The sequence below is a fragment of the Heterocephalus glaber genome, unplaced genomic scaffold (assembly GCF_053883595.1).
Source record: "Heterocephalus glaber isolate CG9 unplaced genomic scaffold, H.glaber_assembly_v1.0 deba00000809, whole genome shotgun sequence".
Lineage (NCBI taxonomy): Eukaryota > Metazoa > Chordata > Mammalia > Rodentia > Bathyergidae > Heterocephalus > Heterocephalus glaber.
The window spans coordinates 2,433,343-2,461,016 of NW_028258163.1; the positions used below are offsets into that span (position 1 = coordinate 2,433,343).

General features: G+C 42.4%; 2 protein-coding genes across 15 annotated transcripts in view; one reads left to right on the forward strand and one right to left on the reverse strand.

The window, feature by feature from the left end:
* The window catches only part of Snap23 (synaptosome associated protein 23), a 39,099-nt gene extending 11,864 nt beyond the window's left edge, over positions 1 to 27,235 (reverse strand). Inside the window, exons 1-7 of one of the 6 annotated variants that reach the window (XM_087207413.1) lie at positions 23,563 to 23,662; positions 12,517 to 12,566; positions 9,176 to 9,317; positions 7,968 to 8,071; positions 7,223 to 7,264; positions 6,804 to 6,852; positions 5,227 to 5,344 (exon numbers count right to left, since the gene is read on the reverse strand). In XM_087207413.1, coding sequence (XP_087063539.1) covers positions 5,227 to 5,344; positions 6,804 to 6,852; positions 7,223 to 7,264; positions 7,968 to 8,024 — 266 coding nt within the window. In that variant the 5' untranslated portion in view covers positions 8,025 to 8,071; positions 9,176 to 9,317; positions 12,517 to 12,566; positions 23,563 to 23,662. Of the gene's footprint in view, positions 1 to 5,226; positions 5,345 to 6,803; positions 6,853 to 7,222; positions 7,265 to 7,967; positions 8,072 to 9,175; positions 9,318 to 12,516; positions 12,567 to 23,221; positions 23,519 to 23,562; positions 23,684 to 24,167; positions 24,230 to 27,204 lie in introns of those variants that run through there. The other 5 variants (XM_021241878.2, XM_004861656.4, XM_087207414.1 and 2 more) reach the window with 5 other exon arrangements.
* Positions 27,236 to 27,323: 88 nt separating this feature from the next.
* The window catches only part of Znf106 (zinc finger protein 106), a 79,057-nt gene continuing 78,706 nt past the window's right edge, over positions 27,324 to 27,674 (forward strand). For 6 of the 9 annotated variants that reach the window (XM_087207354.1, XM_087207360.1, XM_087207361.1 and 3 more), the window contains exon 1: positions 27,324 to 27,457. The gene's annotated coding sequence lies outside the window, so the exon portion shown is untranslated. The remainder of the gene's footprint in view (positions 27,458 to 27,674) is intronic. The other 3 variants (XM_087207356.1, XM_087207364.1, XM_087207358.1) reach the window with 1 other exon arrangement.

Sequence of the window (27,674 nt, forward strand, 5' to 3'; positions counted from 1 at the left end):
TGCACTTTATGCACTCTAACACTGAGCCATACCTCAAACCCTTTTTTCATTTTGAGACAAGGACTCACTAAGTCACCCAGGCTGGCCTCAATTTTGCAATCCTCCTGTCTCAGCCTCTTAATTACTTGGGATTACAGGCCTGTGGTACTGTGCCCAGCTCTATATTTATAGACTTTATCATCACTATAAGAGAGGCAAGTTAAGACAGAATAATATCTTACTAAGAATGGTTTAACTGGGACATCAAGGAGTTTACTACTCTGAGACTTCCCAGATCTGCCTCTTTGTAAACTCCTGTTACTTAGAATTACAACTAATGAGTTACTGTCAAAAGTATAGGGTTAAAGCCAGGCATGGTCCCTGGTAATCCTGCTACTTGAGAGTCTGGGGCAGGAGGATTTCAAGTTCAAGGTCAGCCTGGACAACATAGTGAGACTCTGTCTCAGAACAACAACAAAAAAAAGGGCTTGGGTTGTAGCTCAATGGTACATGTGAGAGCCCTGGATTCAATACTCAGCACAATAACAAAAAAGGAAAAAAAAAAAAGATACAGTGAGAGGAAAAAAGAAAATATATACAAAATAAAGAATTCATACAAGACTTTAGCAAAAAGGATCTGCACTACTTTACTTTTTGAATTCAAATGCAGCAAGCTAACCCATGCTTTCTTTCTTTTTTGTGTGTGGTACAGGAATTGACCCAGGGTCTTCTGACTGAATTGCATTCACCCTCTCCCCTTTTGAGACAGGGTGGATTTAGCGCAGTGGTTTCACCGCCTGCTATGCAAGCTCAAGGACCCGAGTTCCATCCCTGGTACCAAAAAAAACCAAACAAACAAAAGAGACAGGGTCTCACTTGTAGTTCAGAGGCTGCCCCCTAAATAACAGCGATCCTCCGGGTCAGCCTTCTGAGATGTGCACCACCACACCTGGTTCATAACCCTTTATATTTTATTTTGACACAAGTTCTCACTAAGTCACTAAGTTGCCCAGACTGTGCTTAAATTTGGTATCCTCCTGCCTCAGTTATAATAGCATTTATCTATAATTTTAAACTTTAATCCTGGTAGTCTGTTATTACTCATTCTTTAGAAAAAATCAGCTACAGTTAAATTTTCCTTCTAAATAATGCTATTTCCATGTCCTCTTTTTTTTCCAGTACCAAGAATCGAACTCAGGGGCTTTCAGGTGTGGTGCTGAGCTACATCCCAGCCCTCCATGTCTTAAATAAAAAGATTTGCTAACATGGCTTTAGTTATTCTGTTGAACAAAGAGAGAGAAGCAATGCGGGGGAGGGAAGAAGATGAGGGAAAGGGGAAGGAAAGAGAATTAAGATGGGATGTGTACATATGCCAACTCCCTACAAGGAATGCGGTCACTATGTACTGTAAACATGTACTAAGAAAAAGCTTTTTAAGTTTTTAAGTGAAAATAAATGAGACTGCATCTGCCTGGCAAGTGCAAAGTCCTGAGCTTGATCCCCAGTACTGGAAAAAAGGGGGGGGACTGGGCCAGGGACTTAGCTCGGTGGTTCTGTCGCCTGCCTCGAAAGCGCAAGGTCCCGAGTTCAATCCCCGGTACCAAACAAAAGAAAAAAAAAGGGGAGGGGTGTGACTTAGCTCAGTGGCACCAGGCCTGCTTCCCAAGTGCAAGGTGCTGAGTTCAATTCTGGTACTGGAAAAAAAAATGAGAGAAAGAGGAGAGAGAGGAATAGATGCACACTAATCTCAGCACTCTGGGAAGCTAATGCAGGATTTCAAACTCAAGCCCAGTCTGGGGAACTTAATGACTTAGAAAGACCCTGTCTCAAAATAAAAAGTAAAATGTGTTCTTTATATAATTTGTTGTTAGTGCAGTTCTCAGAAGGCAAACAAAACACAATACAAAGTCAGGTATGAGAGAAATCTCTTTGTTCCACAAAACTATTTACAAAATGAAATTTGATCACTATATTTTGTTTTCTGATATGTCTTTAGCATTTTATATCATAGATTAAAGTTTATAGTGAAAAATAAAATAAAAAGTAAAAAGGGCTGGAGATGTAACTCAGCCTAAGACCTGGGTTTAATCCCTAGTACTGGAAAAAAAAAAAAAGGAAAAAGAGTGAGAGAAACAGACACACAGATTATGGACCAGTGTTGTTACTACTACCAGTTCTTATTACTACCAGAATTAATATTAGCCTTATACAAAGAGGACTAGGATCCCGTGTCTGTCTTCGAGAAGCTCAAGTTATAGCTGTTTACATGTTGTGCCTAACTGAAACAGAAATTAGCACATAAGAAATCCAAGCATGGTAGCACACACCTGTAATCCCAGCACTCAGGAGACTGAGGCAGGAGGATCACTGTGAGTTTGTGGCCAGCCTGGGATACATGGTGGGTCCAAGGCCAGTCAGGACTACATAGCAAGACCCTGTCTCGAAATACTAAAAAAAAGAGTAGATGGAAGAAGGGCTATTGAAATTAGATATCTTACTGGGACATGAGTCTCCCCTTTTCAGGAGGCCACTGCTCTTTTATGGCAGCCCCTGATCCTCTGAGTCAGGGTGCCACTGAGGGCAGAGCTGCAGGCTGCTTCAGAATTACACTCTGCCTCCTCTCCCATCTGTGTCCAAGAAAAGCTTGCCTCTGCTTGGCTGAGAGCACAAGAGAAAGAAAAGTACTGCTTCTGCAGCAGTATTTCCATACTTTCTATATTTGTGGCTATCTTAGGGTGCACTGCCCTTTCTTTTATCAATGCAAGACTTAAAGCTGATCCTGCTCTAGACTCTAGAAAGGACTTCTTCCTTCTTGCTCTTCCCCTAACACTTCATCTCTGAGAAATTCATACACTTTTTCCCCTTCACTCTTCCCAGGGGAAGCATGGAACACAGGAGAAAGGCATAGGAAGTTTGCAAAACACAGCTAAGAGTTCAAAGCAAATAATCTGTGCATTTTCTGGGCACAGTGGTGCACACCTGTAATCCCAGTGCTCAGGAGGCGGAGGCAGGAGAGTCGCTATATGAGTTCAAGGCCATTCTGGGGTACACAGTGAGTTCAAGGCCAGCCTGAACTACATAGCAAGATCCTGTCTCAAAAAACCAAAACCAAAACCAAACCAAACAAAACCACATTGATAACTTGTTTGCTGACTGTGTAACTTGTATAAACCTTGACTGGTAAACCACAGTTGATTGTTAGAGAGTCAACCAAAGTCTAAACAGATCAATGTATTTGTATTAAGATAGAAAGCCAATGGACTAGGCTAGGAAGAACACTGTCAAATCTTAATTTCTCATGGCTAAAACAAAATCTACGGTTGACCAATAAGCAACTTAACTATTTTATCTAACAGAAATGGCACAGAAAATGTTGTCACATGAAAACATTTATCTGAAAATATGACAGTTTAACAAAAGCACTACTATTCCTAACTCCTTTGAGGAAAGAAATGCTGAGAGTTATAAACCTTTGCATGAACTGTTGATTTACCAGACCACTTGAGACAACTGGATGGAAGGGCTGATGTTTATGAAGCACTTTAAAAACAAACCCTTTCAGCAGTAAGTACAGTTACAATCTCCAGACACTGTCATCTCAACTAAGAGTAAAGTTCAAAACTGCTTTGTTAATGATTTTTAAAAAACACAAATGAACTCCTAACAAAAGAGAAGGTAATAGTTAACTCCCTCAGTGCAAATTCCATCCTAGTCTGAATACATACAATATTTGTAACACTGTGGAATTTGGTTTACTCACAGATAACATAGATAAGTAGAGAATGTAAATATTCACAACAGATTAATTAAAAAGAGTGAATTCCTTCGTGTCAAGCATGATCTCATGCGATATACAGAAACAGTTTGAAAACCTTCCGTCTCCTAGTGTACTGGAGACTCCAAATCTCCGGCCACCTTTGATTCTTGCCTCTTATATTGCTAACGCAGTCAGTTTCCTCTTATATTGCTTATGAATTCTCCTTCATTTACACTTTCCTCCCTATCTTGCTGATAAAGTCTCACCTCAGAGTCTCACTCTAGATTATAAAAGGTTTTCAACTAGCTTATGGGGTAAGGTCACATGGTTCAATTTACCAACTCCTAGTTTGGTTTCTTCCACTACCTGCTTCTTATTTTCCATTTCTCATCTACATGAATCATGCAGCTTAGCTGGGTCAAGCTCTTCTTTACTGTTTGTTTACTCTGAACCTTCCACAGGAAATGCCCTCCCTCTCCCTCCCCTTTTTATCTGTTCAGTCCCTGGGGATTGAACCCAATGCCTCCCACTCGGCTTATATTCCTCCAGGTCCCTTCATGCTCCATGTTCACTCAAAGCCCAGCTCATGTCTACTTCCTCCATGATATTCTCTAATCTAACTTTCGTCAGCTCTAGACCCCCGTCAGTATCACATTGATCTAACACTGATTTATGTCTCTGCTGTTCTTTCCTGTATGACAGGCACATGTCAAGTCTTTTAAAGACAGTACCCCAGTCCTTCACTTCCCTGGCCATCTCTCATGTGCCTGTGGCAGAATACACACTGTGTTAATACTCCTTATTTCATCCTGTTCTATATCATCCAGATGTATATATTCCCTACCGTTCCATGTATAAATTAAAATTGGGACTTCATCCTAGGCAAGACTGGTCAGATTTAAGGCATAGTTTTCTGTGAATGGTTCTATTTATATGAAAAAAAAAAAAAAAATCTGGCCGAAGATTTTTTTCCCTCATATTGAGGACTGAACCTTCCCACTGAACTGCATCTCCAGCTCTTGTTTTTAATTCCATTTTTTAAATGTTGAGACTTGCAATCCTCCTGCTTCAGTCTCTTAAGAGTGCTGGGATTACAGACATGCACCACCATGCCTGGCTGAGAACTTTTTTTGATGGTACTGGGAATTGAACCCAGAGCCTTTGCACTGAGCTACATCCCCAGGCCTCCTTTTTTTTTTTTTTTTTAATTTTGAGACAGGGTTTTCCTAAGCTACTAGATTGCCTAGGCTGGGCTGAAACTTGTGATCCTCCTGCCTCAGTCTCTCAGAGTGCTGAGATTATAGGCATGAACTACCAAGCTAAACTGAAGGAAAAATATCTTAATTTGTCTATATCAAAGTTCCTCATTTAGGCCTAATCATATTTCTGACCTTACTTGGGTAAGGAGCCTGTGGGTTAGAGGGCAGGGATTCCATCCACCCTTCCTCCTTCCCTTCTTTCTTTTAAAAGGTCTTGACTTATCAACTTACCTGTTACATGGACAGACACAAAGGCCACAGCACTTGTTGAGTTCTGTTAAAGTCTTCTCTGTCTCTCTCATGTCTTTATTTATTTGGTCCATGCCTTCTTCTATGCGGTTTAGTTGTTCTAAGAATGAGTTGTGGGAGTTAAATTTTGTATTACATTTACAGTCTCAACCAGAATATCCTATATTATAGAGCTCCAAACATTAACCTCAAATCTACTAATAACCTGCCATAGTGAATACATCAGTGTCAGAAGATATTACAAACCATTCAACATGAAAGGCTCTTTTCCATACTGATCCTGTAGCATCTGACCTCTCACTATAGAAAGATCTATTCTAAAGAAATTTGTGCTGGGTGTGGTGTGCATGTCTATAATTCCAGCACTCAGGAGGCTGAAGCAGGTGGACCACCACAAGTTTGAGGCCAGCCTGGACTACATAATTAGTTCAAGACCAGCATGAACTATGTGGTGAGCCCTTGTCTCATAAAAAAAAAAAAGAAAAGAAAAAGAAAAGAAAAGAAGTATGTACACCAGGAGCATGAGCTTGGGAGGGTGGTTCAAAGGTACTCTTGCAACCAAGTTAAGTATATTTTGACCAGACCAAATTCCCAGTATTTCTACCACTTAATGGGCTCAAAACCTGCAGGCTGTCACAAGACTAATAAAAACTAGAACACATTACAAGGGCCAACTCAAATCAAATATTTCTTTTTTTTCTTTTCTACTGATTGATCAATCAATTGATTGGTTTTTTTGAGACATGCTGGCCTTCAACTCACTATGTAACTCAGGCTGGCCTCAAACTCATGCAATCCACCTGCCTCAGCCTCCTGAGTGCTGGGATTAAAGGTATGCTCCACCACACCCAGCTTCTTTTTTTTTTGGTACTGGGGATCGAACTTGGAACCTTGAGGTTTTGAGCTTTTGAGGCAGGCGGCGGAACCACTGTGCTACATCCCCAGGCAGGCGGCAGAACCACTGTGCTACATCCCCGGCCCCTTTTTTAAATGTTTGAGATAGGATCTCACTATGTAGTTCAGGCTGGCCTTGAGCTCCCTATGTAGTACATGCTGGCCTCCAACTCCAATCTTCCTGGCTCAGCCTCCCAAGGGCTGGGATTACAGGTGTGTGCCACCAGACCTAGCTCTAACGGAATATATCTTTTCTAGGCTCATCAGAATTTAGACTTGCTTTTCCACTTAACTTGTTTGCTGGGGATGATGCAAGAATATCACTGGGGCCAGAGATTTAGCTCAGTGGCAGCACACCTGCCTGGAAAGTGCAAGGTCCTGAGTTCGATTCCCAGTACCAAAAAAAAAAAATCATGTCTAATCTTCATAACCAATGCCCCCAATATGCCATCCTGGCTTAACACGTATCTGGTAGACAGCTGGGCATTGTTGCCTCTCATCCCAAACCAGCAAGGAAAGTGATATAATTCAAATCAGAAGAAAGGAAGGAAACATATCCCTCTTATCTTACAAAGGAAGACACTCCCGAATTGATGAGTAGGGGATTGACAGGGCTTTTGGGCACTGTATATCGCAGAGAGTTTCTACCAATGATTTCAACTTACCCCCTTGTTCATCCAGCATGGTGATGGTTTGGATTCCTGCATCCTGAGACTGAAAGAAGAGAGGGAAAGCTGATAATACAGAAAAACAAACCCAAAATAACAGAAACAAAATGTGCAGACTGACAAATAGAAAGAATCATTTAGAAACTCGAGTGTTAAACCAACACACTTTTAATATATTAATTCCCCCAAACAATTGTCACAAAGTCATGATGAATTCATCTTCCCTGTCATACTCTAATACTGTCAAAGGGAAAAAACAGAAATGGCCTGTTAGTGTACGGCTTAATTTCAGCAACTTCTGGTTTCAAATAATGAAAGGTACTGCTACAGTACCCTTTAACACCAACTCCAGTTTGTGCTATTAGGATCCCTCCTATAAATTTCTGTATTTAACATGATAACTAAACACTTCTTACCTCAATGGCTAAGCCCAGGATTTTCCTCGTACTCTCCAGAGACTAGGAAAAAAGCAGAGTTTTAACATTCCAAAATATGTAGAGAAAACAAACAAACAAAAACAGCTCATAGGCCACATTCATGATGTGAAAGCTACTCTGTTTTAAAAGCTGCCAGGCCATCCTTCTCTTTAAAACAAAACAAAGTTGGTCAACATTTTTTAGTTATTTTCTTCCTGCCCGATGCTCTTTAAGAGAAAATTTAGATGGTAGGGTTAATAGAGCACATAAAAATTTAATATTGGCAGAAATCTAAGTATATTACACACCTACCAGGAAATTGTTAAATAAAAATGAAAGTTTAGCCAGGCACGGTGGTGCATGCCTATAATCCCAACACTTAAGAGGCTGAGGTAGGAGGATTGCTTCGAGTTTGTAGCAACCTGGGCTACATAGTGAGTTAAGGGCCAGCCTGAACTACAAAGGGAGACCCTGTCCCCCCCCAAAAAACAAAAAAAGTTTAGAGTATCTTTGTTGCAAGGAACTATTTAGTAATGACTACCTAAATTTTTAAAAAAATCATAAAAATTATTTTCACTTACGCAGTTTTTCTGAGAGTTGGGGGAAAAAAAAGGGCTAGTGATGGTACTATGGGACAAAGGCATTCTTTGATATACAAGGACCAGGAAGAGGCTAAAACGAGCTCTAGGAAGGCTGTGTCATTTCTCCACTGTGAAAACTGAAATAGAATCAATTATTTACTCACCTCATCAGTGAGCTGGTTAGCCCTCAGCTGAATGTCTTCGTGTGACAGATTATCCATGATGAATCAGAAAACTCCACCCAGTACGGGGTGAAAATGTGGATATTCTGTAAGAATAAGGATATACAAAAGTTTGAGCAGAGAGTAGAGGTATGGAATTTAGGTAATTATTAGGCAAACAGGATAAAAGAGTTGACCTAGTTACCAATACACACACATGCCCCACGGGTAAGGAACTAACCTAAGAGGATAAATGGATGTTTAAGGCTGATTGGTACCAAAGGTGAGGGACCCTTTTCAATGGGAAAGTAGTCCCACTACTTGAGAAGCCAGGCATCACTGGAAGACAAACTCTGTTGAGACTATTAAAATAAATTCTCAGCTGTTTAATGTTCTTCGTATGTTGTCTGAACATGGTTAAGCAATAAAGTGAAGAAGTCAGCTGGATACAGTCCTGCACACCTATAATCCCAGCTACATGGGAGGCTGAAGCAGGAGGATCTCAAGTTTGAGCCCAGCCTGGCCAACTTTAGCATTTAAATTTTAAATTAAAAATTTTAAAGGGAATGTAGATCAATGGTAGAACATGAAGCCTTGGGTTCAATCACTGGTACTGCCGCAAAACAAAACAGAAGTTCAAGTAAGACCACCTGGCAGTAAAGTAATTCAAAGTCATGTGAATGAAAAACACTGGAGTCACTTTTTTGTTCAGAGTTCCAAAGAAAGTGGTTTACTGCTTTGCTTTTAGAAAATAAGATATTCTTGGAACTGTAGCACTTTTTTCTAAAACACTATGTTGTCAGCTGATGAAGTAGCACTTCCTTAATGCAGACAACCCGGTGGAAGCAGGTGCCTGGGCTTCAAGGCACTACTCTGAAGGAGGCCTGCTCGTGCTGTGCCTACTGATGGTCAGGGTGGATTTCCTGCCCTGACTGCCTGGGGCCCCCCCTCTGCCTCCAGCACCCACTCATCATACCTGCCAAGAAATCCTGTATGGGAACCCAAAGGGGCCATACCAGTTTAGGGCCAAGGTAGTCCCTCATGGTGGCACATGCCTGTAATCCCACCACTCAGGAGGCTGAGGCAGGTGGATTGCTGTGAGTTCGAGGCCAGCCTGGGCCACACGGTGAGTTAAAAGGCCAGCCTTACACAGTGACACCTCTGTCTAAATCAATCAATAATTTATGTTTTTGGTGGGTTTTTTTTGGTACCTGGGATCGAACTCGGGTCCTTGCACTTTCGCAGTAGGCAGCAAAACCACTGAGCTAAATCCTCGGCTCCTCAATCAATAATTTAAAAAGGCCTCCCTGGGGATGTAGCTCAGTGCAAAGGCGCTGGGTTCAAATCCCAGTACTGGCAAGCAAACAAACAAAACATTTAGTTAGGTCTTATTCTGTACCACTACTGTGTGAAATCACAAACAGTAACAAGGGCTGTGGAATGGATCTAGGTTTTTTTCTTCATTACATTTGCTAACTTTGTATAAAATTTTTGCAAACTAATTTATCAAAGCTCTTGGTCACCAACACACATAAAAAAGTCTGGTTTGGGCCGGGGATTTAGCTCAGTGGTTTCAGCTGCCTGCTGCGCAAGCGCAAGGACCCGAGTTCAATCCCCTGTAACAAAAAAAACAAAAAAAAAACAAAAAAAAACAAAAGTCTGGTTTGGCCAGGGATTTAGCTCAGTGGTTCCTGCGCTTGCCTTGCAAGCGCAAGGACCCAAGTTCAATCCCTGGTACAAAAAAAAAAAAAAAGTCTGGTTCACATCCTAGATTTGCCCCCCGGGACCTAGCAATGTCTGGAAATATTTTTGATAATCACAATTTGGGGATGGAGATGCTACTGGTATCTAGTGGACAGAGGCCAGGGAAGCTATTAAATACCTCATATGCCTGTGAAAGCCCTTCCACAAAGAACGATCAGGCCTAAAACGTCAAAGTGCCACAGTGAGAACCGAGCTTATGGAGTTTGCTCACTGAGAAGCACAGAACCTAGTTACCCAGGGAGGCACTACAAGACTGAACTCTTAGTGGGGAGGGATGTGCTCGCTCTCCCTCTCTCTTTTTTATGGTACCAGGGATCGAACTCAGGACCTTGCACTTGCAAGGCAGGTTTGGTGCCACTGAGCTAAATCCTCAGCCTATCTCTTTTTTTTTGTTTTTGGTACTGGGGATCAAACTCGGGTCCTTGCGCTTGCACAGCAGGCAGCGAAACCACTGAGCTAAATCCCTGGCCCCCATCGCTTTTTATGTTTAGTATCTAACACAATCTGACAGTAGGTACTCACGAAACATCTACTGAATGAACAAATAAGTACAAAAACAGACTGTCCTCTCAAAATAAAGCAGCTCTTAAGAAAAAAAGCTGCACATGATGGTATTATCAACCCTCCAAACAACTACCAGAACCACAGACCCAAAGTTGCCAATGAATGTGTACACACAAATCTTTTCACTTAGGGCTAGGGATGTGGTTCAGTGACACAGCTCTCATCTAGTATGCGGGAGGCCCTGGGTTCAAATCCTACCACCACAGAAACATAAAAAGTCAAAATCCAAACAAAATCAAACCCTTTTAGTCATGTTCAGTAAAATTACTATTGACCATCACTTTTAATAAATTCAACTTTAATTTTTTAAAAATATGCATTGGGCCGGGGATCTAGCTCAGTGGTTCTGCTGCCTGCCTCACAAGCACAAGGACCCGAGTTCAATCCCTGGTACCAAAAAAATAAATATATATGCATTTCCGGGGCTGAGGATTTAGCTCAGTGGTTCCAGCACCTGCCTAGCAAGTGCAAGGTCCCAAGTTCAATCCCTGGTACCAAAAAAAATGTATCCCCAGTATATGGAGTTACTGCAAGGCAGGCATGGTGGCACACGGCAGTAAACCCAGCACTCTGGGAGGCTCAGCCAGTAGCATGCCAAGTTCAAGCCCAATTTGGGCAATTTGGCAACTAGTGAGACCCTGTCTCAAAATTTAAAAATAAATAAAAACAGCTGGGGATCTAGCTTTTTGCCAAGGCTCTCAGTTCAATACCCAGCGTTGCAAAAATAAATACAGATGTTCCTCTTTAACAACCTACCTGTCTTAACTGTTCAGACTTACAACCTGCTGCTAGGACTTACGACATTTGTGTGTGTGTGTGTGTGCACGTGTGTACAGTTCTGTACATCTTGTTTATAGAGCCTCAATGTCTTTTTAATTTTAATTTTAAGTTTTTTGGTACCAGGGATCGAACTTGGGACCTTGCGCTTGCAAGGCAGGCGGCAGAACCACTGAGCTAAATCCCTGGCCCCTCAATGTCTTTTTTTATACAGCACACCTTGTTTATATGTACTGTAGTTTTTGCTGATTGTACTGTACAGTACTGTAGTTTTATGTCCTGCTATACATTACAGTACTGCATGTGAGAGTTATGCAAATAAAGGCAAAGTCATCATGTTGGAGATTTCTTTGAGTTTCTTTGTTTTGAATATTGTAATATGCATACTATAGCCAAGTCCTCATTTATCAATTAATTCAATTAACAACCTAGTTGCAGGAACATGACTCAGTTGTTAAAGGAGAAACGTCTGTAAATTTCAAAAAGCCACTGCAATTAGAGTCCTGTTTATAATTATGTCATAGCTAAACTTTTGTGTGTGTGTGTGTGTGTGTGCGCGCGTGCATGGTGCAGGGGATCAAACGCAGGGCCTCACGGATTTAAATAAGCTTTTAACCCTTGAAAAAGTCTCATGAAAAAAGTCTTTTAAGTTTCAATTTTAACATTGTAGCTTTCATATCTGTGCTAAAAGGCAAAAGGTTAATATACTAAAATATGTAATCAAGATATTAAGGCCTTTCTTGAATTAACAACTGTTCATGCATTAGATTTAGGCACAAATAGAACCATGTGCTTTATTAATTTGCTAATCATTTATGAGACTAGCCTTCTCACACATGTCCCATGCTACCATTCCTCATTAGCCAATCTTTCATTTACAACAATGAAAAGGAAGGGCTTTCTTTTTTTTTTTTTTTGGTACCGGGGATCGAACTCGGGACCTTTCACTTGCTAGGCAGGCAGTGGAACCACTGAGCTAAATCCCTGGCCCAGGAAGGGTTTTTTATTTGTTTGTTTGTTTGTTTTTTCAGTCCCGGAGATTAAACTCAGGGCCTTTATACTATGTTCCTAGCCCTTTTTATTTTTCATTTTGATACAGGGTCTCACAAAGTTGCTAAGTTGCCCAGGCTGAAATTGAACTTGTGGTCCTTCTGCCTCATCCTCCCAGAGTGTTGGGATTACAGCTGTGCACTGTCCATCACATCTGGCAGAAAAGGAAACTGGTTTTTTTTAAATCCTCCTGCCTCCAGATTTGTGTATACCTTTCTTTTCTGTAATATCCTCACCTGCCTCCCCCAGTGGATTTGGGTTTCTCCAGCACTTCCTAGAACCCTAATCAAATCCTATACCTCCCAGGCACTATGCTCTAAGGTCACCTGTCTCTCTAGTGTGTAACTCCTCAATGCCCAACAGAGAAAAAAATAGTAAGAAAACAAGATACACTAACCAATTGTTGCCTGGAAACCACACTGAAGTCAGGTTTTCAGATATAACATCCTGCAGGTAGGAAGCACAGATCACTCAAATTATACAATTGTGTAATTGTACTCCTAGAGGTGATCATTACTAATTACAAGTTGGTATTTGCTATCTTACTAGTAAAATTGAGCAAAATTCCACACAGGTTCAAAGAGATGCTTGAATGCACAAATGTTTTCTGTCAAAACTGAAGACTCCACGAGTACACATATCAAACCAAACCAAACCAAAACAAAACAAAGCACACACCTCCCAAAACCACAGACACAGCTGGGAGGTAAATGTGAAGAATCACTCCTGTTGAGGGACTTCCAGGAAGATGGTGGAGTGATGATCAGCAAAGAGCTTTGAGATTTGGTGTCCAGACACTGGAATATAGCAATGTGAGGAAGAGAAGGAGGGAAGTGAGTTCCCAGGACCCAGGAAGGATCTAAAGCAAAAACTGAAGCCCACAGGGAGAGTGTAGAGAGAAATTTCAGAGGAGGAGGAGGTAGCAGGCTGCACTTTCTCCCTGAGCCCAGGCTCACTGTATGTTAGGCAGCTTGAACGTGCAGACGCATGGTGACCATTGCCAACTCCAGAGACCTCCACAGAGAAACACACCAGTGGAAGGGAGCAGAGGACACAGAGGCCTGCAGTGGCTGGTAAGTTATTCGGGTTCAGACATCTCCTTGGAGAGGGCGATTGTCCAGTAGCCATTTGGAGAGGGGCAAACTAAGTTCAAAACTCAGAGCACTTGCAGCCTGGCTCCATCTAGTGGCTCCTGAATTCACAGAAGCAGCCTCACCAGAGGTTAAGGAGCCAAATTCAAGCTGGCAGGAGGCACATGAACTGTTGCGGGCTCAACAAATCCCATTCCAGCCTCAGCCAGAAACCAGCCTGAACTTCAGTGGAACTAAAGATGCAGGATTGCTGGGATTATCCACTAATCCACTATAAAGCTACAGCTGGCTTGCTGGGATTAATCAACTTGAATCTGGACTCTGCTCATGATGTCTACCAGGAACAGCAGAGACACGCCTTGAAGTGGACTTTTCTTTTTTTCCCCATTTTCTTTTTTTTCCTTGTCTCTTTTCGGGTTTTTTTCTTGACTGTTCTTGTTTTTACATGAGTGTCAGCATGGTTTCTAGTTATTTTTTTTGTTGCTGTTGTTCTGTTCTGGATTTATTTCTTCCTTCTCTTTCCCTCCTGTCTTCACTAGTTTCCCAAAGTTTGTACAATCTTCCTTTGTCCTCCAGCCTTGCTTCTAATCTCTTCTTTTCTTCTATTTCTCTATTTTTTCACCCCAATCCCTTTTAAGTTTTCTCCCCTGAGGGTAAAATTGCCATAGTGAGGGCTTATTTACCGCATACAATTTTGAAGTTCATTTTAGGTTTTGTTATATAACCACAAATCTAGTTCATATGGTTAAAGGTGGCAAATTAACAGTTTGTCATTTTATAGGCTGTGTTTGATGCCACTGTTATTGCTGATTGTACAACTTTAGCCAAGGTGGCATAATTGTGCTAATCAGTTGTTCTTCCTGATATACCAAGACTGCCTAAGGGTCTTAAGAAATACTATAGTCCAGTGCCAAAGAACCTGAGGGTGGGCCAAGTAGGTAGCAATTTCTCATCCCCAATAAATTGAAGAGGTAGGAGCCCAACACCCAGCTACACCTGGAAGACACCTCTGAGAAGTAGTCATTTCCCAAGGGTTCTGAATACTGACAATAAAGCTAGTCACCATAAGCAATTTACAAGTATCAACCTTGGAATTAAACTAAAATAATAATAAATAATAATAATAATAATAATAATAATAATAATATGAGAAAATGTGAAGACACTTGAACAAGATGCAACCCCCCCGACTTTCAGTTCACCAAAATCCAGGAGGCAATGAGGTGGAACAATCTGAAAGCTACCCACCTGGAACTCTGAAATGGTAACAACAGGAGTAACAAAGCGGATGAATGAGGCTTTAGAAAAAATCAAATAAGAAATAATTTTTCAGATAACTACAGAGATGATGAACAGAATGAAAGACATGCTTAGTGACTCTACAGCAGAAACAAACAAACAAACAAAAATAGAGGAGCTTAGGAAAATGACGGAAACCATGAACGCCCAGCATAGGGAAGAAATGGAATCCATGAAACAAATTCACACATATTCAGGAGATTAAAAATTCCATTGAAAGTATATGCAGCAGAATGAGCCAATGTGAGGACAGAATATCAGATAGATCATGAAAAGAAACATTTCTTTTCTTTTTTAGGTACTGGGGGTCAAACTCAGGACGTTGCACTTTCAAGGCAGGTGGTGGAACCAGTGAGTTAAATCCCTAGCCCCCAAAAAGAAAGATTTCTTAAAAATAGGAAGGGGAAAAAAAAAATAGGAAGGGACCATGAGAAATCAATCCAGCTGCTAAATGATGCAAAGAATAACATATGATTGATCAGTCAATGAAAAAGATAGAGATCGTGGAAATGACATTAAAAACCTGTTCACAGAAGTCATGGCAGAAAACTTCCCAAACAGGGAAAAAGAATTCGACAGATAAGTGAGGTATATAAAACCCCAATTAGTCATAATAATAAAAAAAACCTTCACCAAGATATAGTCAAGATTCCAGAAATTCAACACAAAAACAGAATATTAAAAGCTGTAAGAGGGCCAGGGATTTAGCTCAGTGGTTGCGCCACCTTCTGTGAAAGTGCAAGGACCCAAGTTCGATCCCCAGTACCAAAAAAAAAAAAAGCTGTAAGAGAAAAGAAATAAATTATCTATAAAGGAAAACCCATCAGAATCACGGCAGACTTCTCAACACAAACCCTCAAGTCAAGAAGAGCTTGGAGGGCCAGGGATTTAGCTCAGTGGTTTTGCTGCCTGCTGGGCAAGTGCACGGACCTGAGTTCGATCCCCAGTACCAAAAAAAAAAAAAGAAGAAGAGCTTGGAGTGAAGTATTTCAAGCCCTTAAAGAAAATAAGCTCCTCCCAGACTGATGTACCCCACAAAACTATCTTTCAAAACTGATGGAGAAATAAAATACTTCCACTACAAAGAATACCTGAGGAAATTCATGAACACTAATCCAGCACTCCAAAGTGTTGTGAAGGCTTTTCAAGAATCACTCTTAGGGGCCAGGGATTTAGCACCTGCCTTGCAAGTCCAAGGTCCTGAGTTCGATCCCTGGTACCAAAAAAAAAAATCACTCTTGTCATGGCAGTGAGGTCATTCTGAAGAACAGAACTTTCAATGAACTCAGAGATCTGCTTAGTACTTCTTTTTTTAATTCCTTAAGCAGATGACACACAAAACAAAGTCTGGAAATGTGTGAAATTCTCACATATGTGGTATGCGGACCCAGAACACAGATGCTGAAGAATTCTCTACTTTGGATTCCTGAGGTATTAAGCACAATGATCACAGTATGTGGAAATCAGAAAAACAGTTGAATTGTAAGGGAAAGAATGAAGAGAAACAAGAAATCAATACTCCTGAAACTCATACAGGAAGTTGCAAAGCTGCTCACAGGTGTCAGGTATCACCTACAATTAGCTATTCAGCTTTATTATATTTACTGTTATTGCCAAAAGGTTTTCTTATGAAATCAGAACAATGCTACCCTGAATGTTGGGAAAAAGAATTGGTGGAGAACAGCTGAAAACCAAAATATAACATAACACAAAGATCCCATTAAATTTATTTTTCTCAAATTTAATCACACAGATTACATATTTGTATTTTTTTTCACCAGTCCTGGGAACTTAATGTACTATGCTGTGTCCCTTTGAAAGGAAAATGCAAGACATTTCTCAGTGCTTTTTTTGGTATCCTGTTCTCTTACTATGGTTCACTAGGGTTTACTCCCAAGACTCCTAATTTAACTTCTTTTAATCAGTTAAATTTTTTTTTTTTTTTGGTACTGGGGATCAAACTCAGGACCTTGCTCTTGTGAGGCAGGGGTTGGAACCACTGAGCTAAATCCCCGGCCCCCTCAATTAATTTTTTATTTTTGCTCTACTAGGGATAGAATCCAGGACATTCTACCACAAAGATATATCCCCATCCCTTTTCTTTTTTTGGTACCAGGGATCAAACTGGGGTCCTTGCGCTTGCGCAGCAGGCGGCGAAACCACTGAGCTAAATCCCCGGCCCACCCCCGCCCCCCGGCCCTTTTTCAAAACATGTTTTTGAGACTAAGATGCCCTGGTAGGACTCCAACTAGCAATCCTCCTGCCTTAGCCTCCCTACCATGTGCCATTGCTTTTTCTCTATTTTAAACCTGGGTGGAGAAAAAATGTTCCTACTGTATCTACTGTATGTCATGTACTTACTAATTATATACATCACTGTCTCCATTATACCCTTTCATGGATAGGGAAACTAAGGCTTGGTTTAAGTAAGTAATCTGCCCAGGGTGTCTGAGTCAGTAAGGAGATTTATTACTCCAGTCTGTATCTACTCTGGAACCAGGGTTAGCTCATGATGTGGTAAATAGGCTTACTGTTGACTCTAACTTCCTTAAAAACTATCAGACTATATGAAAGTCAATGAACACTGGAAAATAAGCTAAGCAACCCTACTTGATAGCTCATTTCCAAATTTCAGATGCCTTCTAAAAGACCACAGAATCTTATCTTTTCCCAACTCAAATGCAGTAAGTTAGAGGAAGAAACAAACAGAAAGCCCAGAATAATCATAGTTTTCAACTGCTATCTAGTATTTTAAAACCTGAAAACATGGGCTAGGGTTGAGCTCAGTGGTAGTGTGTTTGATCGTCATGCTGGAGGCCCTGGGTTCTATCCCACTGCTCAACAAAAAACCCCTGAACATAGTTATATTATTTTAGAAATGGAAATAAGGATACTGAAAAGGAATACACAGAAAAAAGTCCTTGGAAGATCGAATATGATTCTGTTCTTAAAACAGGACACCTACTCAGGAATAGGAAAAAAAAAAACCACTTTAAATTACCGTCAATTCCACAAAAGTAATGCCAAGAGTTATTTTATAAAACACTTTATTTTAGGCCAGGCATAGTAGTGCATGCCTGTAATCTGAGCACTTGGGAGGCTGAGGCAGGAGGACTGTAACTTCAAACTTAGTCTGGGCACCCTAGTGAGACCTTGTCTCTGAATGAATGAATGAATGAATCGGCTACGGATGTAGCCCAGTGTGAAGGCTCTGGGTTCAAGCCTCAAGTATCACTAAATACAGACATACATAACTTTCCTGTTACTTAGCTTGTCTAGCTAAGTGGAGATGATTTAGTACATCGTGTTGTCATATGAATGGGCACAATGTATGGGTTAGTAGCAGACTCTGAAGTCCCACAGTTTATCTGGCACTGAGTTCACCCTAGCACTGACAGCCTGTGTCTTAGTTCATTTTCTATTGATAAGACAAAATGTCTGAGGCTGGGTTTATTTAGCTCACAGTTATGGAAGCTAAAGTCCAAGACTGGGCAGCCCTTACTTGTTTGGCCTCTGGTGAGGCTGCCTTGGCAAGATCATAACATGTCAGAAAAATGGAAAGGAAACCAGCTATATGCAGAAGGACCCAAGTGTCTAGGGTGAACTCCTTAGAACAACCCAATCTTTAGAGAACTCACTCCATGAGACTGACAGGGCTCTCAATGACCTAATTATTTTGCCCTAGTCCCCATCTTCTAAAGCCTGGCACAATGGTGTGTACCTGCAGTCCTTGGGAGGTTGAGGTGGAAGGATCATATAAGCCTAGGCCAGAAGATGTGCCTGGACAACATGGTGAGACACCATTTCAAACAAAATAGAACCAAGAAGAACCTCAACACTACCAGACTGGAGACCAAGCTTCTAGAACAGGAAACTTTTGGGGTACAAACCACATCCAAACTATGGCACTTACATGACAATTTAACCTACTTATGGTTTCCTAATTCATTGACATAGAAGTTTTCCCAGAGTTGCTGCAGAAAATAAAATTAGCTCATGTACACAAAGTACTCAGCACAGAGCCTGGGATATAGCAAAGATTCATGAAATGAACTGAGCATTTATACTCAAGGTATTTACCATGTTCTTCGTATATGGTACTGACTGCTGTTATTAGTGTTTGAGAACCTAATCAGAAAGCCTATAAGTGAACTCAGAATCAGAGCCAAAATAGTTCAATTTTGCCTTTTGTATTTTTCTTCTTTGAGACAGGGTCTCACTAAGTTGTCCAGGCTGGCTTTGAACTTTTGATTCTCCTGCCTCAGCCTCCTGAGTAGCTGGGATTATAGCTGTGTGCCGCTGTACTCAGCGGGAATTTTTTTTGCTCCTAGATTCCATTTATAATGTGTTAAAAATATTCACATACTTACTCAACTACTATGGGCACATATAAACTATGGGTTTTTGAGTACTCCAAAATATCCTACTTTCAGCTTAGGCCAATAAAAACAGACTATGCTCTAATTAGAAAGTTTAATTCTTCCTGAAAACATTTAGATTGAGTCTCATTTATGTTAAGGGTAGGTTCCTCCTTTTACTTCCTCTTGTAAGCTGCCTTTCTACCTTGTTCTAAGTGAACAACTTTAACCCTCCTTACAAACACTGTGGTTTCAAAGTACAATGAAGCACATGATTCAAGACAGAAATCATACTGAGTGGGAGAGAACCACTAAAATCAGGAACCAAAACTAAAATGGACCAAAATTACATTTCGTGTACAGAAGTGTCTACTGTAATTTTTTTTTTTTTGTACCGGAGATTGAACTCATGACCTTGCACTTGCGAAGCAGGCAGCGGCACTACTGAGCTAAATAACCCCCCAAATGTCTATCATAATTTAACTGCTTGATGTCCAACACCTAGTCAAGTCCTTGTCAACCTTAAAACGTCACAATTCTAACCTAAGTGAACCAAGAGTAATCCTGAAGAGCCAAAGGTAGGTGTGATTGCAATCAACTGTATCAACCCCATATATACAGAAGAGGCCCAAGAGCCAGAAGTTGGTAATCTACCTGGGGAAGACAAACAATCAGGCAGATGTAAGTACAGCTGTGTGCCTGGGAGATGCCAAGTGTAGGGCTGGGATGAATGACAAGGCTTCAGCCCTCATGAAACACTGTTCCCAACCATCCTAGTATTTTGGCTCTCACTCCTAGTCTACTTAGATGTTTTCTGGTTAGCTTCTCAAATGTTCTGACACCAGGAGTTTGAAAGCACATACAGAGAACATAAGCACTCGGGTCTCTGGAAAAAGAGTATCCTCCCCAGAACAGTAGCAGAATAGCATTCTTATTCATACAAAAGGCAATATAATGGTTAAATGCCCATTATTTGGAAACAAAATGGTTTTAAATACTGACCACTAATTATTTAACTTCTCTGTGGGTCAGTTTCCTCATCAAATAATGCTTACTTCAAATGTATGGACTGAGTTAATTTGTGCAAAGCATTTAGAAAAATGCTTAGCACTGAGGGTGTAGCTCAGTGATAGAGCATGTCCTTAGCATGTAGGAAGAAGCCCGGGATCCTGGATTCAATCCCCTACACCAAAAAAAAAAAAAAAAAAATCCCAGAACATGGTGTTCAATAATGCTATTATAATTTTTTTTTTCTGGGATGAGCTCTTGCTATGATTGTTCTAGCTGGCCTGGAACTTGGAATTCTCCTATCTCATCTTCCAGAGTGGCCCCAGTTATAATTTTCATATTAATTATTAAACATCTTGGGGCTAGGGGAACAGCTCAGGGTCTGGTGGTAAAGCTCCTGGTAGAGCTTATGCTTAGCTGCAATCCACCACAAAAAAACAAAACCAAAACCCCCCTAATTTTGATTTGTGTAAGTCAAAATTCAACTATAATCAACTCTAAAAAAATTCATGATTTTGGACTTTCAGAGAAATGCCACAGTGCATGGCCCCAGGGGTCTGGCAGGAATATGTGTGTAAAAGCCAGAATGGCTTAAAAAGGCAGACAAGGGCCGGGGATTTAGCTCAGTGGTTCCGCCCCCTCACAAGCCCAAGGTCCCAAGTTCGATATCCGGTACTAAAAAAAAAAAAAAAAGGCAGACAGAATGTAGGCTGAAAAACTTTGTATACTATACCCAAAAGTTTGGATTTTATGTCATAAGCATTAGAAGACCATCTGAAGTAATTTCAATTGTCAAAACTATCAAAATAAATTTAAAACAACTTTCAATGTTTCAGAACTCACAAAAATCAAGATTAAAGAAAAAAATCAAGATGAGAAAAATCCAGGGATCAGTGGTTTAAATACTTTAATAGCAATACAACCTAAAATGAAGCCAAAACATCATTGAGTTTAAAAATAAGTGCAAATTGGGCCAGGGATTTAGCTCAGTGGTTCCAACACCTGCCTCACAAGAACAAGGTCCTGAGTTCGATCCCCGGTACCCCCCCCAAAAAAAAAAAAAAAGTGCAAATGGAGCCCTCCTTCACAATATTTATTCGCTTTTTATTTTTTTGGGTACCAGGGATCGAACTTGGGACCTTGCGGTTGTGAGGCAGGTGCCGGAACCACTGAGCTAAATCCCCGGCCCCCTCCACAATATTTAAAAAGGCACAGGGCTGCGAGTATAGCTCAGTGGTGAACATTTGCCTTGTATGTGCAAGGCCCTAGGTTTGATCCCTAGCATGACCCTCCTCCAAAAAAAGGGAGGCTGTTTTCCTGGCTCCATAATTCCATTTCCTCCAATTGTTGAAGTTACTGTACCATCTGCTTCACACACGTCTACCCACTGCCACAACAACAAAAGACCAGTTCCTATCATCTTCTCTTCTAAATATGGTGCTAGGATAAAAAACCTAGCACTCTTGTATGCAAGCAACATCATACATTATAAATGTCAACATAAACTGGGCACGGTGGGTCATGGCTGAAATACCAGCACTCTTATAGGCTAAGGCAGGAGGATCCTGAGTTCAAACAGGGCAATTTAGCAAGACTTTATCTCAAAAGAAAAAATAAACCGGACTCCATGGCACAATCCTGTAATCCCAGCACTCAGGAGGCTGAGGCAGGAGGATCACAGAGAGTTCAAGGCCAGACTGAACTGTGTAGTGAGAACCTGTCTCAAAAAAAAAAAAAAAAGCGGAGGTTGAGGGGAGGCTGGAGATGTAACTCAGGGCAAAGGCCCTGATTTCAATATTCAGTACTACAAAAAATTTTAAAAAAACAAAAAAGTCAACATATCACAGTGTGACTGAACATACAGAGAATGCTTACATTTAAAAATCTATTAAGGGGCCGGGGATTTAGCTCAGTGGTTTCGCCGCCTGTTGCACAAGTGCAAGGACCCAAGTTCGATCCCCAGTACCCCCCCAAAAGATGTATTAAGTATAAGACACTGGGCCGGGGATTTAGCTCAGTGGTTTCGCCGCCTGCTACGCAAGCGCAAGGACCCAAATTCGATCCCTGGTACCAAAAAAAAGAGTATAAGACACATTCCCATTAATTCCCCTCAAAATACTTCCCTTGCTTTGAACATACTTATCCCATCATTCTCACCACTTTCTGAAGTAGTTCTGGAGTCCTCTTTCATAGCGTCTTTAAGAGATGAAACTAAAAATTTGATGAATGCTGCTGCCAAGTGCCATCCAACGCAAAGGCAGGCTCATAAGAGCATTATGGTGTCCTCCACCTTATTCACCAGATCAGGCACCACGGAACTATACAGGGAACCAAACTCAGGACCTTGCGCTTGTCAGGCAGGTGCGGTGCCACTGAGCTAAATCCCCGGCCCCCCAGCCCATTCTTAAAATTTTTTATTTTGAGAAAGGATCTCACTAAGTCACACTGGCTGGGCTCAAACTTTCAATCTTCCTGCCTCAGCCTCCCAGAGTGCTGATGTTATAGATGTTGAACACTACGCCCAGCCTGAAAACCAGTTTTAAAGGCAGCAGGGTAGATGAAGTAGGTTCCTCTCAATTCTTAAAATATCTATTAAGAAGCAACAGAAGGGCTGGGGATGTAGCTCAGTAGTTCCGCCGCCTGCCCTACAAGCTCAAAGACCCAAGTTCGATCCCCGGTACCAAAAAAAAAAAGAAAAAAAAAAAGAAGAAGAAGCAAGAGAGCCACCGGGCGTGGGGGTGCAAGCCTGTAATCCCAGCACTGGGGGGCAGAGGCAGGAGGATAGCCACGAGTCCGAGGCTAGCCTGGGCTACACAGTGAGTTCAGGGCCAGTCTGAACTACAAAGGGACACCCTGCCTCAAAAAAAAAGAAGCAACAGAGGGGCCTGAGATGTAGGCAAGAGGATCGCGCCGAGTACGAGGCCAGCCTGAAATATAACAAGACCTTGTCTCAAAAGAAAACCAACAGGAAACAAACAGAAAAGCTACAGTATTTTTCACAAGTCTGAAACTACATTGGCATTAACTGCCAGTATCCAAACTTCTCTCTCCCCGCAAACTCCTCTCCCCCTGTCACCATCTTCTCCCACTCCCAACCTAGGAGATGACTAATAGTGAAATAACTCTTCTCCTCTTCCCAACTTTGATGTTTTTCAGTTTCTTTTACCATGTCCTTCCTTTCTGATATTGTAGTGACCTAATAATTAAGGACCAAAAAAGAAGAAGAAACAGCACTTCGCAGTACTTTTCTTCCCCGCTACTTCAACCCTGTACTGTAGAATCTGCGGAGAAGCAGGAAGGTAAAGACGGACCTTCCTAAGAACAAGAACTGTCCGAAGCCACGAACCTTCAGTGTTCTTTTCAAACAGTTCTCAACTATTTCATCACGGCGGTCACCTTGCAGTCTACTGATTCTGCCCATACCAGACGGCGAGGCGGGGGACGCGGGGCTGGGAGCTGGCCTCTGGTTTCCAGGAAGAGTCCAGCAACCACCGCCCGCCACACTTCCTCCGCCGGCCCCTCCAGCCTCTCCCAGCGTCCCTGCGCGAGGCCAATCTGCCGAGTCTGGGCCGGACCACCCTCGACTCCCCTTAAGCCCGAGCCTCCTGACTTTTCGATATTCTCTTGTCTGATGATATCCCACTCTTCCCCCAGACCAGCTGCCTCAGCCGGCTCCAGGCGGCTCACCGAGAAGTCCTGGCCACTCCTCTCCAGCCGCAGCAGCTCGGACACTGTAGCCCGGGACCAGACGTCGCGCCTTTACCGCGCCTGCGCGCCTTGGTCCTGCGCGCCTTGGTCCCGCGCGCCTGCGCACTTTTCCGGCGCCGCAGCCGCAGACACACCTCTGCAGCTGGAGCCAATCACCACGCGAGGGGTTTAAATCGCCTTGCCACGCAGGCTGAGATCCTGGGAACTCACCGGTTAACGCGGTAGATTCCCTAGCTGCCTGGTGGACGGGCAGTAAACGTTTACAGAAGGCAACCGTGTGCCAGACACTGCTGAGGGAAAGAAGGCGACTAAAATGTTTTTCCTGACCTACAGGGTCTTCGATCTGTCTAGACTGGGAGATACATGAAGTATAGTGGGCAAATACGGTGTCTGGCACATAGAAAGCCCAGCGAGCCTTCGGCTTACAAGGAACAAGATTGCTTTCTTAGAGGTGTCTTGAAAGGCTTACGGGAAGAAGTGACTTTCTAGACGTGAAAGATAAGCAGTTACCCGCGGAAGTCCAGGAGAGAGGGAGATAGTTTTCCAGGCTGCGGGAACAGTTTATGCAAAGAACAGCATAGTACCTTCCGGAACTTTCTCGTAATGCATCCTTGTTAAGAGGCGTAGAGCTGTTCCTTGTAGGTCCCTGAAAGAGACAGGAATTTTTGAATGCTGGTAGCGAGCCTGGCTTGGCGGCTTGCGCCTATAGTTTTAGCTACTTGGGAGGCTTAGGCAGGATGGTAGCAAGTTGGGGACCACCCGGGGATTTAGCTCAGTGGTTTCGGTGCCTGCCTCGCAAGCGTAAGGTCCAGAGTTCGATCCCCGGTACCAAAAAAAAAAAAAAAAAAAAAAAAAATCATTGCTTTCTCATCAAAAGAAAATTAAAACTTTCATTTGAAGGAAAAAATTGTTTGGGGCTGGGGATTTAGCTCAGTGGTTTCACCACCTGCCGCGCAAGCGCAAGGACCCAAGTTTGATTCCTGATACCAAAAAAATAAATAAATAAAAATAAAAGTGGCTCGCCAACTAAATTTACTGGGTTCTGGGTTGCTTGCCTGTCCTTCTGGAGTTGGATTCCAGGTTCTTCTAGTCGTGAACAAAGAAATGAATGAAATGAGCAAAAAAGCAGTGTCCAAGTTTATTCAAGAAAGTAAAAGTGAAGAGTGACGGCTGGCTCTGCAGGGCGAGCTTGGGCCGAGTAAAGAGAAAAAGAGGGAGAGAGCAAATGTAAAAGTACACACTACGTGTGGGAAACACAGCTACTGTGGAAAGTTAGGACAGCCCTGCTCCTCGTGGCTGCCTTTCATTTATGCTGTCCAAATCTCTAGGAAACTTACGTGACTGTCTACATACTGGTCCTGAGAGGCAGTGCCAGGATCCTATGCCTCAAGATGGCCTCAGGTCTAGGCTGTCCTATTGAAAACCTGCTTGAGTTCTTGCAAAAAGTCCCCATGCAGGGTTTTGAGAACTGTTTTGCACCTGTGTCTGGAACCTTTTTTTTCCCTCTTTTTTTTGGTACCAGGGATCGAACTCGGGAATTTGAGCTTGCAAGACAGGTGGTGGATGGGCGGGGGATTTAGCTCAGTGGTTCCGGTGCCTGCCTCGCAAGCGCAAGGTCCAGAGTTCGATCCCCGGTATCAAAGAAAAAAAAAAAGGTGGTGGAACCACTGAGCTAAATCCCTGGCCTTGGAATCTTGTAGTTAACAGATCACACCTACTTTCCAGCCAGCTTTTGCCACACGCTAATATCCTATCTCATTCCTGCCTCAGTGTCCTGAGTGTTGGGATTACAGGCATGTGCCACCACACCCAGCTCATGTATGTTTCTAAAGAAGAGTAGAATGAGCAGTATAGCACAGAACCTGAGTGTTCCAAGTAATAATGATGTCACAAACACAGAATTAGCAGAGTTTCCTAAACCTCTAGAGGTAAATCTGGATTTACACATAGCTGAAAGTTTATTTTGATTTTGGGCACTGAAGGTCTTATTATAGGAAAATGTTATAGTTTAAATTATGTATATGGAAGGAGTAGCCCTTTACATTATTATCAACCTTACTGTAATTTTTTTTTTTTTTTTTGGTACTGGGGATTGAACTCGGGTCCTTGCGCTTGTGCAGCAAGGGGCAAAACCACTGAGCTAAGTCCCTGGCCCCACCTTACTATGATTTGATCTGACTACTCTTAGTTACTAAAATAAGGACCCCAGGGAGTGAGTATGGCCTGTTTGACTTTAGGTGTGGATTAGAATATAACCATTAATATTGATGGGATGTCAACATTTATGGATAAGCACTTGACCTGTTCTACCCCATTTAATCTTTTTTAAAAAAAAACATTTAAAAAATATGAACCAGGAATGGTGACATGCACCTATAATCCCAGCACTTGGGAGGCTGAGGCAGGAGGATTGCATTATGGTTTGAGTCTAGATGTACCCCCCAAAACCTTATGTGGTCATAGGTGGCTTACTCTAGAGTGATTCCATGATTTACTAGATTGGTTTGGGACTGCCCTAATCTTGGTAGTCTGGACAAAATAAAAGGGACAGAAAGATGCTGTTAAGGTCCCCTTGTTGCTTCGCTACCTTTTGGCCACCATAAACTATTTCTCCTCTGCCACGCCACCCTGCCTTGGAGCCAGACAATTATGGACTGAAACTTCTACAAACTGCAATAATAAATTTTTCCTCTTTTAACTTTGCGTGTCGGGTATTTTGTCTCAGCAGCGATGAAAATAACTGACAGATTCCCCTGAGTTTGAGGCCAGCCTGGTCTGGCTGCGTAGTAAGTTCAAGGACAGTCTGAATGAACTCATAGCAAAAGAATATCTCAAAAAAACCCCAATATTAAAAAACTTTTTTAAAAATCTAAAAAATATAATAAAAGTAGAAGCTGGTGTGGTGGTGCACACTTGTAATCCCTGCCCTAGGAAGAGGCTGGGACAGGAGGATCATAAGTTTATAGCCCGCCTGGATCACATGGCAAGATCCTAAAAAAATACGTTGGGGCGCTCAGAGCACACACTCAGCTCCTCAGCACTTGGCACTAACCTCCGCAGACAAGGGGGTCTCATTTAATTTTTGCAATAACCTGTGAGGTATTTCTGTAGTAATTTTAACTCAGAAAGCTGAGATTCCAAGAAAACATGTTATATGCCCGGAGTCACAAACTGGAGTAGCTAGGCTCAGATTTGATTCGGGTCTGTCTGTTCTAAAGCTCTTGCGCCTTACATTAAACTTCGATACTAGTAGGAGGGCAGGGGAAAGGAAAGAAGGGAAAGGAAAAATGATGAGAAACGGAAATAAAGTCTTTGTAAATAGGGAAGAGTGGAGGGCGTGAAGGGAGGGCTAGGAATGGGGAAAAAATAAGAACCAAGATGCATTATGTAAAGGTACAATTCCCAATGAGAAATGTAATTGTGTTGTATACCTACAATGTACCAATAAAAGAATTTAATAAAAAAAAAAACTTCGATAACTTTCACAGGAAGGAAAGGTTTGGTAATTTAGCTGAAACAGTTGCCACTACCTATGGTGGAAGGCCTAGAAAGAGAAAAGAGAAAGAAAAAGGATTAGCGAGGTTGGGGCAGCTCACTGATTCTCGCCCTAGTTGGCCTTGCCTTGGTTCCTCGCTTCGAGCCTTTCCCGCTGTGTCTGTTGTTCACTCTCTTGTTTAAATAAAGCTCGATTATTGAGAAAGCCGGGGGAGGAGCGCAACGGCGGAGCTCTGCGCCTGCGTGCTGGCGGCCCCAGTGCCCGGCGGGGACCGCGTCCGTAGTGGGCCGGGACCCAGAGGAGGCGGCGTCTGGGACGCCAGGGAGCTCACTGCCGGGCGCATGGCTGCCTGATGGAATGTGAGGGGTGGCTGTGAAGGTGAGTCTCAGGGGCTGTTGTGCGCTAAGCCCCCCTGGGGGTCTGCCCGGCTGAGCGGTGGGGCTGCGCGCCGTGGCTGTGTGGTTGCCCTGGAGGCTGCGGCCCGGGGACCACCGGTATCTCCCTCTCCCGGAGCCCGCGCGGGTTTCCGGGCAGACGTAGCTCCTGGCTTCAGGGTATAGGTTCTCTGGGGGCGTTCCGACTCGCCTCCGAGCCC